This window comes from Ruditapes philippinarum, unplaced genomic scaffold, assembly GCF_026571515.1.
Source record: "Ruditapes philippinarum isolate M1 unplaced genomic scaffold, ASM2657151v2 ctg1780_1_1_1_1, whole genome shotgun sequence".
Lineage (NCBI taxonomy): Eukaryota > Metazoa > Mollusca > Bivalvia > Venerida > Veneridae > Ruditapes > Ruditapes philippinarum.
The window spans coordinates 76,189-92,349 of NW_026857615.1; the positions used below are offsets into that span (position 1 = coordinate 76,189).

At 34.4% G+C, this 16,161-nt stretch overlaps 2 protein-coding genes across 2 annotated transcripts in view; both read left to right on the top strand.

Moving 5' to 3' along the window:
* The first annotated feature begins 3,636 nt into the window (after positions 1 to 3,636).
* Positions 3,637 to 6,429, top strand: LOC132750349 (uncharacterized). Its single transcript, XM_060740315.1, has 2 exons — positions 3,637 to 4,152; positions 4,836 to 6,429. The coding sequence occupies exons 1-2, from the start codon at positions 3,851 to 3,853 to the stop codon at positions 6,184 to 6,186; spliced, it is 1,653 nt and encodes a 550-aa protein (XP_060596298.1). The 5' UTR covers positions 3,637 to 3,850; the 3' UTR covers positions 6,187 to 6,429.
* Positions 6,430 to 13,209: 6,780 nt separating this feature from the next.
* Positions 13,210 to 16,161, top strand: part of LOC132750350 (zinc finger protein 521-like) — a 36,091-nt gene continuing 33,139 nt past the window's right edge. Inside the window, exon 1 of the mRNA XM_060740316.1 lies at positions 13,210 to 13,821. Within this exon, the coding sequence (XP_060596299.1) occupies positions 13,782 to 13,821 (40 nt within the window). The 5' untranslated portion in view covers positions 13,210 to 13,781. The remainder of the gene's footprint in view (positions 13,822 to 16,161) is intronic.

Sequence of the window (16,161 nt, forward strand, 5' to 3'; positions counted from 1 at the left end):
GATACCAAAAATAAAATTCTTTTTGCAAATAAAATTGATAACATTCCTGGGGCCTCTAACATTACTATTAATGAATGAATTGAAATAATATAATACCGAATAAATCAGGACAAAACATGCTGCCCCTACACAATTTAGCATTCTTAATGCCTTAAATACCGTACGTTTGATCTACTTAAACCTTTGAATATATATACACACCTGTCACCTCTGTGTCACCGTACATTTATGCCACCGTAGGTGTCGCTGCTTACCACATTACTATTTCTTAGCTCATTTAAGACGTCATCTCATGACAGTGCTTTCAATCACAACTAATTTTAAATTTCCGCTAGTGTGCTTATTTCCAGGTTTATATGATGGTACAGGATTTGTTTGCGGGTTTGTTACATGCAACTTCTTTAAGGATACGAATATTCGCGGAAATGTATCCACCGCAAAATGCGTTAACTTAAAAATGTGCAAAAAAATCTAGAAAGACAGTAAATAGCCAATGAGAAACGTTTTGGAACTTTTAACAGAACATCAAAAATAAAAGCTTTCGAGAAATTATAATAAATAAAATGACCTTTTGCCATTTCCGTTAATCTTTAGATAAGGGGCTAATACACAATAGAATGTTTACGGTGTTTCGGTTTACCTAATAATTAAACATATGAATAAATAGTTTATTTCATTTCATTGTAAACAACTCCACTTATATTAATTAAATTCATAGTTATATACGTAAAAAGTACATTATTAATAAATAAATTATGTTTTTTGAAACCAAAGTACGTGGTCCTTTCCCTTAATTTAGACTTGGTACTCAGTGTCACTGTGGCCTTGACCTTTGACTCAATTACCTCATGTCCAACATACGTGTAGATACTAAATTTATATGCCACTGTCCTCTTAATATTTGTCAGACAATCATGCCATTGTAACCTTGACCATTGATCTTCATAGCCTTAAAATCAATAGGGGTAAGTTTCTATACACCTGCAAAATCTTATGACTGTATACCGATTTGAAAGTGTTCTCTAGTTGTTGGAATGTTGGAAGTAAATAGTTCTATGTTAACTACTATCCCAGTCTCCTCATGTGTACCCAGGGTTCGGTCATAGGACCTCTCCTTTTTCTTATCTATATAAATGATCTTCCTGACTTAAAAATATCCTGTAAAATAAGGTTGCCATCCCCTTACAGACTACCTAAAACCAGTAACAAGACAAACTTGAATTTCCTGTCCCCTTGCTTTTTCAAAGTTCTCCAACATCTACAATTACAAATTACAAGTATCCAGGACTTTTTTTCATTGGAATGACCTGACCCCCCCCCCCCCCGCAGATGTTGTCCCCTTGTCTGCACAATTTGTTTAATAAGGCTGTAATCCAAATTGAGTATGTTAAACCTTAATCTACATCTGTCATGCTATTTATCGATTTTAAACTTTTATCTCACCTTAAATTCTCCATTTTAACCTGTGCTAGTGACGCGAAATGTCTAGTTTCCTAGCATGGGTATGAATAAATGGAAATAGATAGATGTTTAATAGTAAGTGCAACTTTAATTACTAATGGGAGATTATCCCTGCACCAATATCAAGGAATAACCCTTGATTTCCCTCCCTTCAAAGTAAATTCATTCATGTATATATAAATTCCCTTCGCAGTAAATTCATTAATGAATATGTAAATGAAAACACAGTATAAAATGTATTACGCCCGAGTGAAAAGGTATGAGAAACAATGCAAAACTTGGAGTCATTTCATATCTTATTTTGATACAATTTTATCATGTAGACAACTACTAGTGCATTGGAAAACAGAAACATATATCTTATTTAAGCAAAACAAGCATAACATAGACACATAGCATAGTTACTTCTGTAACACGACGCACTCCTGTCCAATCCGTTGTAGAAAATAGTATTTTAATGTCTGAGGTATCCTGTTTAAAGTTATTCTGAGTTTGAGTGGTCATTTTCAGTGTATCTAAAACATATGTGTGGGTTTATTGTGAGTGACTTTAAAAGTAAGGTTTTTTCCCCATGCATTTTGCAGGACTTCATTTCTGTGTGGAAGAATTAAATTGTTCGATGCGCCATCAGACAGGACTTTCTAAACTGGCAAATTTCAACAAATGGAAATTTTCTGAAGCAACGTGATGGCTAACATAATACAGTCCAATGTTGTTATATTTCGCATCCCATTTGACTTGCATAGAGTTGATGCTGAAAGCCGAAAACAGAAGATTGTTCAACAAGGATTTTAGAACCTGGAATAAGCCTCGAACGTGATGATTTACTATTACTTGTATAGGACAAGAATTGAATGGGCCGACACCATATGTAAAATCTATAATTTTTTTAGAAAACATACGGAAATTAGGGTCTTCATTACAAAAAGTATACTTGACTAAAAGTTCTTTTCCATCTTATTTTTTTAAAATATTAACCATAGGAATACGGATACAGGACCGTATTATGGCGTAGCTTAACCGGCTTTACATATTGCTTGTCCGACCTTTGAAATACATTGTAAAAGCAACTTGGTCGGAAATAGTGGCCACAATGGGCGATTATTCCCTGCGGTCTGAAGACCGCAGGGTATTGGTACGCGTTTAACTTTTGAGGCATGGAGGAGCACGTGACCTGTTTTCGGTACATGGAGGAGCATGTGATCTGTAAATCGTACATGATTGGTTAAATCCCCTTTTCGAAAACCTAGCTAAATACCGTTTGCCGGTACGTTACGGATTTACCTCTAGGGAATTAGTCCGAATTACACCTAATTAACAACAAAAAACTATTACGTGATATTTCTAATTTTCTATTATTTTTTTACCGTTTAAGGTGGAAAAACTTAAATAATGTGTTTGAAAATTATCAATGTTTCTTTAATTTCTATCTCAAATTTTACAAACAATAAATTGTTTATACTGAAAATCTACAAAATTAAAATGTTCGTAGTGGCATCTGCCATACTAAAAAGAGATATTTTCTGCGTATACTTGTGTGCTTACTTTACTTTTTTTGCTCGGAATTATTCAGAAAATGGTATTTTATCATTTTCTTAAAAAAGAAATAATTGTTTTATGTTCGACCTTTTCCGGTCTCAGGTCTTTAACGGTCATCAGTTTCCAAAGACCTTCTTCTATATTGATCGATTATTGTCAACTATATTCCTGATACAAACGTTTGTTAATCCCCCAAACAATGTTGAAAATAGTTAAATGAAATATCTATATATCATTAAAAATGATCCCCGCAGGAAACCATTTTACTTGTATTATAACTGCATGCTATTCTCATATGAAGCTCTACACCTGGCTCTATGATTATTATTCAACATGGTTAAGGGACAAAAAAAAACTTGCCATTGAACAAGCTTAAAAATGTGCGTTAATCATGTCAATTTGAACAAAGTCATGACAATACATATAACAAAAATAACAACCGTGAGAAAAATTAAAACGATCGAAAAATGAAATTTTATTTGTTGTATAAAACTTAGTATCAAATAACAAAATCACGCTCAAGTTTGTATAGAGAATATAGATTACATTGTCCTTGAGGTTTGCAAGTATTTGTGTAAATACATGTGCATTTTCTTAAATATAATAAATTGTTTAAACCACACTTATAAACCCGGAAGTATAAAGATCCACAAGATCTGTTCTTCTTTTGAAGAATGTGATTGTGAAATTGACAGTTCATGCCCTTTAAGATAATATCTTCGTTTTTAAACGCTCGAGATACCGTCCCTGTTTCCTGGTACTTTAAACTATCGGTGCACATTTCGTTACTACAATTGAAAATCGAACAACGCGACAACTTTTAAAACATCACTTGAAAGAGTCAATAAAAATGGATACAAACTTTGTATATTCTTGTTCACCTTGTCGAGAGGACGGTAACAATACAAAAGCGATGTGCCGCTGCATGAATTGTCATGAAAACTTCTGCAGGAGCTGTATTCAACTACATAATAAGATATTTAAATCACATACTTTGGTAGAGAAATGGGACACGCAGACCGGAAGTGCAGACAGTAAGGAAGGAGCGTTACCAGAAGTCACGTGCGAGCAACATCCGCTTGAGCTGTTGAAAATGTTTTGTGAGAATCACGACATGGTGTGCTGTACTGTTTGTATTGCACTGGACCACAGGTATTTTCTATTTTATATAGATTATATATCATATTATTTGCAGTAAAAAGGGAAGGAGGGGCATTGTTAATATCAAGGGTTGCTATGTCAGGCAGCGCGTGTATGACCTGAATATAAATGCCTAAAGCTAGGTTGTGGTGCCAGGCTTCGAATCACCTACCCCTTCCTCGCCATACTTAGATAGATCCATATCAGGTCATGTCACAGGTGTGCGGCATGTTGCTCTATCAGGAACTATAGTACCCCACCAAGACTTCTCTACAACCCAAACAATATTTATATCAACAAAATCATTTAAAGCATAATAATGATAATCATTGCTGTATCATATGTCAATAAAAAAATGTCCAGCTTACTGGCTATCCATTATAACGTATTATATAAATAATGTAGTTATGAATATCAAAGCTAGACGAGTGAGAGTTTGATACATTGTCACATTAAATATATAGTATGTTATTAAATCATTTATAAGGCATAATGGGCCTTGAAGGACACACTTTGTACCGTGACACTGGTTTAGAAATCTTGAATGGTTTTGAAATCTAGGAACACCAGTAAGTTAGTTGCTAGAGGGTATCTGACAGAATTTCTCAAACAAACAAACTGTTGAGTAAAGATAATATATATACTAGTATACATCGTTATTAATTATAACACATTGTACAATTTTCCTGTTTCAGATTATGCGACAAAGTACATTATATTCCTAATATTGCAAAGGAAATCAATTTTACTAAAACAAAAGATGAAACACTTCAATTTATGAGTGAAACAGAAAAATTACTAGCAAATCTTTTATGTCAAAAGCAAGAAGATATGCAACATATTAGCGAGCAAAGGCACACTATAGATAAGAAAGTAGAAGATATTACCAATCGGCTCATTGCTCGTATTAAAGAACTGCAGAAAGAGGTATTGACAAATTTGGAAACCAAATACGAAAAAATCATGCAAGACCTTAAACATGACACCACGTCTTTGAACGCAAGTTTGGATAACCTAAAAGTACGTAAAAACAAAATTGAGAATTCTGACTGTATGACCAAGTCACAAATATTCTTGCAGATGAAAGCTGGGAAAAGCGGATCAGTGAAAGCTAGAAAACAATATGATAACATGAAAGAAATCGGGACTGACTCTTTAGACTTTGAAGTAAATTCCGATATTGAATCTTACTTGAAAGGAGTTGAAAGTATTGGTTACATTAATAATCAAACAAAAAGTGAAGCATCACTGATTGGTGAATTTGATATCAGGTTGCCATCTGAGTCGCAAATTCAGAATATCTACGGTGTTTGTTTGCTGGACAACAATGAAATAGTTCTTGCAGATAACAGTAACTTGAAACTGAAACGAATTGATACCGAATTCCAGGTTTTAGACACGTTAGAGCTGGGTGCTACACCGTATGGCATATGTAAAACCGGGCATTCGGAAGTAGCCTTGACTTTACCATGGCTTCACAAAATTCAATTTGTTTCCATCGGCAGGAAAATGGTTGTGAATTGGGCATTCAAAATTGATGGAATTTGTCGTGGTATATGCTGTCATGGCGGCTATCTTTACATTTGTTGTAGCGGAAGCGGAAGTAACGATCCCGGTCACGTGATTGTGTCAGACATGGCAGGATGTCTGTTAAGAACATTCAAGACGAATAAAGATGGCAAAAGTCTGTTCACGAGCCCACAGAATTTATGTTTCAATGAGCATGATTCATACATACAAGTTGCTGACAAAGACAAAGGTGTTGTAACAGTGGACCAAAACGGTAGATTCGTGTCGGCGACTTCCGGTTCAAAACTTAGGGACGCCATTGATGTATGCGTAGGTGACGGTGCAAAAATATTTCTGTGTGGATTCAACTCGAACAATGTTATACAGGTAGACAGATACGGCAAAGTTGTACACGAAATTTTGAATAAAAATGACCTTACGGCCCGACCTTTATCGGTTTCCTTTTTGAGGAAGCCGCCTCGACTTTTGATTACAAGTGAAGGTTCGAGCGTGGTGAAAGTTTTCAAACTTGATTAAAATTGCGGGCATTAGTCTAGAATTAAGTATAATTAAAGCTCAAACCGACTCAAAAGAATATTTTCAAACAAAAAAAAAATATATAAATACATATATGCATCTACTTTTGTAATCTTCATCTATGTCGACCTATTTTTACCCAAATATGACAATAATGCTTCAAATACACATTATAACAAAACAGTGATGTAAACGCAATGTATATAATAAAGTACACAATGCACCCATCCTTTAAATTTCAATCTAGCTGATCTTCCCTTGCATTCTATTTTTTGTCCACGGAGTTAACATCATGTAATTTATGGCAATTAAGTTTAGGTAAGCCATACTTCAGTCCGTTCATTACATGTTTGAACAGTTTTCGGTTGGTTAAATTGATGCAGCAATAGCAGTTAACTTAAAACGGAACCCTCAAAGGTTGTTGTTGCTTAATGAAATGTCATATATAAGATATAATTACAGTATGAATATAATTGTAACAAACGGACATAATCTTATAATGTAACAGGGACATATACATGTCTAGACAACAAGATCGATATAAACATTAATGCGCATGTACACGTTGAAAACAACGTTTCAATAAATTATAAACAAAATTCTTATATGGTATAAAAGTACATAATTATATAACCGATACACTCTGTAAACAACGTTACTCACTCTGTGTTGTGAGTAAAATAATTATTCACTTATCCCATGTTATAATCTTACTAGAAAGAAACCAAAACAACATAATAGGATATAGGCATTGTATTTGACAACTTTCAAACTTGCCAAAACTACATAATTTCCTTCTCTATATAAATCTGTTTTAGCATTTTCAATATATAATGAACAATGATCATCTTTGAAATCAATATGACAACGTTTTAGATAAAGACCTTCTGAAATTCTTAGAAAACCAGCAAAACAAATCACAAACAATGTAACAATTCTTAAATCTGCCAATGAACACTTTTCAGAAACAAAACTTTTAATGAGTAATTTCAGCACATCAGGAGTAATAGGCTCTTTTTTCTGTACAGGCCTCGAAATCTTTCTTATACATCCTTCTAAACATAATTTAAGCCATCTATCTTGACAAGGATTTTCTTTAAAATAAGCAGTTTCATGCGCCCAATTTATAGCATAGAAAATTTGATTTAACTTAGATTTCCCGCATGAATATGTATTCATCTGAATAAGCGAAACTAAATAAAGCGCGATTGTGACAGGCAAAGCTGGCAAAGAAGATAACTTGCATTTATCGCACCAATTACAATTTTTTTCAAAAGCATGTTTGATTTTATTAACCTGTCAATTCCATACTAATTATACGGTCAATGCACAGCATATATTAATATTCGATAAATGTTCGGTAAATTCCGTGAGAGGTACGCAGTAAGATGTGATTAAACTTATCTAGTTTCGATGAATAAGTTACACTGACCGTTATAGCGCAATAGGGTGAACTACGGGGGTATTTTATCTGAATGTCCAATGTATTGTAAGATCGAGTCAGAATATGTCCAGGGTTTTTTTCTTATTCATAACTATTTTCAACATTTTTAAAGTTATGGTTGTTCCGTTTTTAATAATTATGTTTTTGCACTTTCTTTGTAAATACTGTACTTTTGTATATAACATTGTTATATTATTACTGTTTGTTATAATAGAATTAATTCTGAAAATTCATTCGGATTAAAATCAATAAATGTAATTTCAGTACCGTAAAATACAATACAAAATGTGACAATTCAGGGTTTCTTAGGTGTTTCATATCCGTGTAGACAATTTTGCAGGCGCTTGACCATTTTATTAAAAAAAATCTTAAAAATAAAGAAAGAATAAGTCTAAAAAGAATGCCGAAAGAAGGGATCGAACCTCAGACCTCTCATGCAGTAGGTAATCACTTAACCCGCTGCGCTATTGCGGATGTTACGAGAATCTTCATTAAGATAGTGAGAGTTTTCCAAACGTTATTTATATACTCCATATTAATTCTCGTAAAATAAACGGACACAACCGAAGTGGGATCGAATATTTAAATGAGTGCTATAATGTATTCATAATTGACAGGTCAATAAAATCAGACTATACATATAATTTTTCACTGTACTATGTTCTCTGCTACCCAAAATAGTGTGTTTTACTTCTGAAACAACGGACATCGGAAGACCAGAAATGTTGCATGTGTCTGTTAAGTCTTTCCATCTACATGAATCAAACAAGCCTGCAAATTGACAAAAATATACAAAGGTAAAAACAAGAGAAGATAATAAACGAGTGTTAAATTAAAACCCATTTTACAGTTATCTCCCCTACAATATTGATTTACAATCAAAGCGTATAACAAGCACTTTACTAGTGAAATGTTCCGTACCAAAAATTGAATTTTTATTCTTTCCTTGTACGTAAATGCGCTGTGTGGGCTTAAATAAAAGAATATCTTTAATAAAATGCTTTTGAATTGAAGTTTGTCCAAAAATCATAGGATAAAATGGACTAGACGGCCAAAAAGGCGCGACAAGGGTACCCTGACTTTGCCACTCAACAAGATGATTTATTGCCTTTGGAATCATAACAACTGGAGGTACTAACCAGTTATTTTCAGATGACCAGTCTTGCATGAATGCATCAACATTTTCAGAAGAAGGAGTCCAATAAAGGGAGTTAAATCTTGGCAACTTAGTATTGTAGTCGTTAGCAAACATGTCAACAGTATGAGGCCCATACATGGAATTTACTAAATCAAAAAATTCGTCGGACACACTATAATCATCTACATCTACCATTTTACTGTATTCATCAGCAAGTTTATTCAAATCTCTTTTGACCCATTGAATGTTCAAAGAAATACTAAATTTTACACACAATGAATGAATATCTAAGGCAATAACCTGCAAATTTTCCTTAACACTGCCCTTATTTACAATATGAACACAGTTTTTGTTATCTGTATGCCATAAAACATGTTTACCAGACAATTTCCCACAAAATGACTGTAATGAGTATTTAATTGCTAACAACTCTCTGAAGGTAGAGCTTTGACTAGCTTCAAATTCCGACCAAAATTTATGGGCTATTAAGTCCTGTCCTTCAACTACATAAGCTGCCCCAGCAGTGTTTGAGGCGTCAGAATATACAAGTGTACAAGGTAAACTGCCGACAAAAAGTTTGAGCTTAAAAGGAACCTGCAATTGCGATTCCCAGAAATGTAAACAGGAAATGCACTCTGGAAATTGACGGAGATTGACCTTTGAGTCCCAAGCACACCTGGATTCAATACATACAAAAAATACTTTAGTCTTTAAAAAACAGACATTCCCCAGTACTGGAGCCATGGAAATTATTTTCCCGGCCAACTGTGCTAATTTTCTAGCAGACGATGACGACAAAGATTTTAATAAATTTTCCAAACAAACTCTAGTGTTAGAAATACGTCTATCTGGACTTTTGAGATAACCTTCCTTCAAATCCCACAAATAACCTAGCCACTCTAACATTTGTACTGGAATAAAAATGGATTTCTGCAAATTTATAACAAAACCTGCTTTCACTAACGTTTGCTTAACAAACTCTGCATCCCTGGAAGTAGTTAAGAAATCTTTATTAATACCCCATCCATCATCAAGGAAAACAACAATTCGTAATCCTTGACTTCGCCAAAACGTAACTAATGGTCTAAGCAGCTTAGTAAAAATGTATGGTGAACTGCGAAGACCAAAAGGTAAAACGTTGAAGACAAAATAACGTAACCTACCATTAAGGTACCATGAAAAACCTAAATACGGGTGGTGTAAAGGATTAACAGATAAATGGTGATAACCACTAGATAAATCAAATTTAAACATAAATCCATTTTCAATTAACAATTCTTTAGCTACCCTGTAATCTTCGAATTTAACGTGGTCTGCTCTTACATATTTGTTTAAGACACTTAAATCTAAAATGAGACGTTTCTTGCCAGACAGACAGATAATGGATTAATGTTATATGGCTTAAAAAATGTTTCATACACACAATTTTTATCTAACAGATCCTGTATAGCTGAATCTACAAATTCTTTGTTCTTTAAAGCTGATTTGTTATTCTTTAAATAAAAAGACGGAGGTTTGTAAACAAACGGAATAACATAACCTTGTTCTATAAAAGAAATTATTTCATTGTTAGAAGGCCGAATAGTGTCCTTCCAAAACGAAATACAACTTTTTAATCTACCTTTAACAGAGTTTGTTTGTACAGCAACTTGAGATTCTTTGTATTCACAAAAAACAGTACTTTCAAATAACTGACAAAATTGTTCAAAAAATAAATACTTATCATATTTCGATAGTCTTACACACAAATCATTCTTGTTTGTTGCCTTCTGGTGCGAGGAGTTGGTGGCATCAGAATTTGTTGCTGCTGCTGAAGCTGTTTTGTTGCTGGATTGCTGCACCATGAAAGCTCTTCGGTGTGAGGAACAGAAATTGGCATAATGCCCTTCTTGGCCACACTTGAAACAAATGACTTCTCCCGGAACAAAACGTCGTCCTTCCAGGTATCCAAGAGAGGAGCGTCTTCCTTCCAAATCTGCCTGCTGCTGAACGTAACGTCGTCCTTCCACGTCTCCGTGATTCTGCGGCTCTGGAAATTCTGTTGTTTCGAAAAGAACTAGCAAAACGGTTATCATTAAAATAAGCATTTTATCAGCCTTCTTTTTAGCGCGCTCTTCAGCACGACGAATTCTTTTATCATCATCTGAATCAGACGCTACTTCCAGTCACTCGTACTCTTTTATGTTAGACCACCCAAGATCTGAACCGTCAGCAATACGTATCAATTTATTTCTATGAGTTATAGCATCCTTAGCTTCAGCAAGAAAGTCCTTAGCTTTAGACGCCTCTCTGTAGGAAACTGCCTTATCAATATTGTCAAGTATGTCTAAAACAGTGTTATTGAACTCGAATTGTTTCCTGTTCTGATAAGACTTGAATGAAATTAAAGAATCCTTTTTTACCTTCTTTGTCGCTGAAAAAACAGTCCACTCAGCATCACGTTTCAAATCACGTTGAAGCGAACTAAATTTGTCATCAAAATAACTCTTCAATTAGGAGACAACTTCTTCCCTGGGAACTGTTGAAAAACTTGCACGTGGTGGCGAATTTTCCCGCGACATAATATTCTAAATAACTATAACTCTAAAGAACGTGTTTAAAGCTGTCAAATGAGTGAGAAACAATAGTAAAACACCGAATATATACCCACACACTGGTACAAAACACGTGAAAACCGTGCATTGTAATAAAATATGCATGAAACAAAATATGCTGTAGACTTATCAAAGCATAAACTAAACTACGGACTAGAATGAAATAACAATGGGAAACGTGAATAATTTTATTTTTAATAACTAATAAATCAAATTCCTCTTCATGTAATGATGCATATGATAAACGAAAGGGAAGTCATCACTACAAGAGTGTAATTGCCCGATCGATGAAGTTACTTCCCTTGATTTTTTTTTAATCAAATAAGGTAAGATTGACTACATATGAGAATTGACTAAATATTATCGTTATTCACAAACATTCTTTTATCTATCCGACTGAATATAAAGTGATGTATCACTAATTCACTTAAAGTTATTATTATGTTATTTATTTTAATCTGTAACTTTGTTAACTTACAATCGGATATGCAAAGGTTTCTAAACTGATTTGTTTCAAAAGGTTAAGCATTTTAAATTTGTTTACTTCAATACAAAAAGAAAACAGATACTCAATTGTAAAGACACATTTATTTTCCTTTTGAGATAACCTAGAAAGGTAAAAAATAGCTATATTGACAACCATTTATAACACACGAATAACGATACATGACATTCCGTAATATATAAATTTAAAGCATATTTACGCCAGCATTTTTCGAGAGAGAGAGAGAGAGAGAGAGACAGAGAGACAGAGAGAGAGATGTGATGGGATTGTACCCTTCGCTCTGACAGACACATCACGTGCACTGTGCCATATATAGACAACATGTAGCGGGTTCGTAAAGCCTTGTTGAGACCCCGCATCAAAATTATGTTTTACTTACTTGATGGTGGTGATGTTGTTTATTATTATGGATCAGTAAGCCCATTTGAATTCACAATAGTACAGTTCAGCCACCACGTACATCGTTCCTGGGTAGGTTGTCAAGCAGAAAACTGTTCACCAGTATTACGTAGTGTCTTCACTTTCGACTTCTGTACATGATATAGCAGGATTTCACGATCAATCACAACCAGTGACCTGAACTGTCCGGGAATCGAACACGGGTCGCCCGATTTATAGTCAAATGGTTTACCTGTTGCGCTGATAGAACGGTTAGTTTTTCCTACATAACCATCATGACCATTATCACGCTAAATATATCCCAACAGTTTGAATTCAGTCTAGACAAAACAAGTCGTATCGTTTTAAGGGAAAGTTTTCAAAATATGTACTGAATGTATAGAGACCCATGCTGATTTTGGTCTGCACTGGTCGCATGCTGGCATCAAGCTTAGACTTTAAGAAATATTATTATTGACACCAAAGTTTCAAAATAGTCGTCTGGACATCCATTTCCACCCATGAATCTCCAAGATTTCTTATCTTAAGGGACAAAACTATATGATTGTAGTTCAATCAAACTTTGCAAGAGTTGTTTTTCGTTGCGTACCATGAACGAAGGACGCTCTAAAGTTTTATAGAAGAATTTAAATGCAATTAAAACATGCAATTCTTCTCTGTATTAAAGCATATAAGTTGATTAAATTAAGTATGATTTCACTCTGTAAATCGAAAATGTTTTCTAAATGTATTTCAAACAACACAACATAATCTAGACTCTTAATTCACATGGGATCAATTTGAAACTACTGCCTTATTCGATACATCAACATTTTTATGTAGCACGCCATTTCTTTATGACATGCTGTTTCGATTAATACGCAGCTAGGCTGAGTTCACATCTCCCCAGGGGACAGTCACGTGATATGATTATTTTAAGTTCGATTCCCGCTGGGAATTGTTCGCTAGATATTGATCCAGCTCAGCAGGCTTAATCTCCCGGTAGAGTTACTGTATTACGAACAGAGCATTTTACGAACATTTTGATGTGTACGCATAGCGACTAGCTAAAATTTCAATGGAGCTGTGGACATAATTAGCCCGCTGGGATTTGGGAAAATACTTCTTCACAATGATTTTAGAGGCATACGATTGCAAATTGCTTTCTCTTGATTGAGAATGGGTAGGATGAAAAGCGTCGATCCCAGCGGGTAATCCCCAGGGGGCGCTAGATTTTCCTGAATATTCAATATTCATGTTCCGACACTCTAGGGACCCCGTGCTGAGTTTGTATCGCAAAGTAGGATACAATAACGTGGAATAACGAACGCCCAGCAGACGAAAGTATGAAGAAGCAGACGACTTTATAAACGCATAGCGCGCGGGTCGATTCCCGCGCTAGCTTCAAAAGTTTATCGTCTGCTACTGCGAGTGTCACCAGCACACCTGGAGATTACTAATAAATTAAATGACATTATTCTGACTTTCTATTTTCACTGTGGATATTATACGTTTATATTTTGCTACGCAGGAAAAATGTCACGAAGAAAACAAGCACGACCAAGACTTATAAAACGTAAGTAGTTTATTTAATATTGTACTTTATCTGATAAAAGTGGTCGTTAAAAACTACAATAATTAGTGAGATTCTAGTTGTAAAATAGTTGTGATTAGATCACAATATATAAATGTGTATATAGTATACAAAACATTATTATAGATCTACTGTAAATTTTTATTACTATTTTGCGAATAGTAATGAACTTAAATTTTAATACTATTTTTTTTCGGTATGCGTTTTGAATTTGAACTAACAGTAACTTTATATAATTATGTGTCACTCGCATATAAAATACTGTTTTTATGATATATTTTAATTGTGATGCACATGAGTTATTGATATAATTCGTGCCATTTTCGTTCATGTATTATATCGAATTAGCACTGTTATGTTAAAAGTACACACTGAAAAATGACGTTATATATACATACGTACATTTAGACAATTTGAATGTACTTTTTCTTGGTGGGGTTGTATAAAAAAAGTATGTCAGATACAGGACAGATGGTGTTCTTTTCTTACTGATTTATTTATTATTTGGGCACGAGTCATAGTACAGGAACGCACAGTTGATATACATGTATATTTTACATTGTGTTCTTAGATTAAAGTTGCATACACTTCACCTTGTATCTCACGTCCTTAACTTAAGTCTTGAGTAAATAATACATCTTAATATATAGAAATGTATACATGTATATGCATCAAGAATCAGAATATCAAATTACAATTAGAATACAACTACGAAAGTTTCATTATAATTATATTTTCCCAATTGTTTTTATTGTAATTTACCAATAAACAGTGTTCCTATTAATGTGCCAAACTTTTTTTCTTTAAAACAAATCAAATTAATCAGATGAAATTTTTGAAACGCTAAATGCAATATAAATAAGTATCAATTAGTTTATCTCAGTTGTTTGACAAAGTCTTTGCCAAAACACCACGGCGTTTAGAGTTCGATCAGCAGGTGCACGGCCGCGCAGCCTGGTCCGACTCTACTCGGTACGAACACTGTGACAACTTAATTTGAACATTCCTATTTTAAAAAAAATCTCACTTGGCAGTACCAACGTCCGTGACTCAAAGTTAGCATGGATAAATATAGTTAAGCACTAAGTATTGACCAACTTATATTGACAATAGAGTTCAGTGTATATTTTTGACTGAGGAAATTACTTATCAGCTTGTAATGATATCTTCTTGTAGTCCACCCTTTTTCGTTTTCAGTTTTGTTGACAATTATTACCTATCATCTAAAGCCAGAAAAAATATATGTAATAAAATTATCACGTTTAGGAGTCTGTTTGATCGGGTAGTTTTATGGTTAATTAAAAGATAAACAGATGTTTGTTCTAGCACCTGGAAAATTTACAACCAGTTCAAAAAGTGTAGCTCCTGAAAAAGACTGCCATTCACGTCATCTCATCCCGGACTGGCACCGTGAGTCGGTCCATTTAATTTCTCAGGATGTGTTCGAGCCCGACCGAACTCTTCACCTTGGCATCGCATGTCCAGTTATGCATTCTTTTATAATCGTTAGTATTTGATAGTGGAATATGTACTAGTATATGTTACCAGTTTACAAGGCTGGTAAATGCGCGTGGTTACCAAGGAAGCCCTTGGTTACCAAGTAAGCCTATGGTTACCAATATTTAGGGGAAAACAAACTCGTTTTAAGGGGGGTGGTGTAGGGTGAAGGGAAAAGTCCGGAACTCTTTCGTATTTGGGCATCGGATATTATCTGCTGCCAATAACACCTACACATTGATAATATAGTATCTGTTAATACAAAAAAGCAATTTTCTCGAGTATTTTTGTCTTCATTTTACTTGCATAACTAAAAGACCATCTGTAACAGTATTACATTTCCCCCCTGCACGCTCTCGTCAAATTCTCGTAAACTTTATGCAATTGAATATATGTTGTAAATACTTTTATAAACACAGTCGGTTTATTCCTTTAAAAATAGTGACACTTTTATTTGCCGACCTCATGCGAAGATTGGCAATTTAGGCCTGAAACTAATTGAAGATCTTGAATAGTTTTGTTAAAAGTCAGCTAACGTTATTTACAGAAATTTATATATAAACTGACGATGATAAAACATTCCATTGAAAGCCCATGAGAAAAAGCTCTATGAACGTGGAGTGAGCATGCATACACCTGTAGGCTTTAGCTTTATCTAGCGGAACCCCTGGGGAGGTTCATTATCGGAACCCTTGCTGTGTAACCATGGCAAGGCTATTATTGTTTACCAGGGGACCTAAAAATGTTTCAAATATAAAACGGCGGGACGGGGGTACTTGAAATTTCGGTTTAAGATTAACAGGCGCACAGGGGTGTGTTTTATAG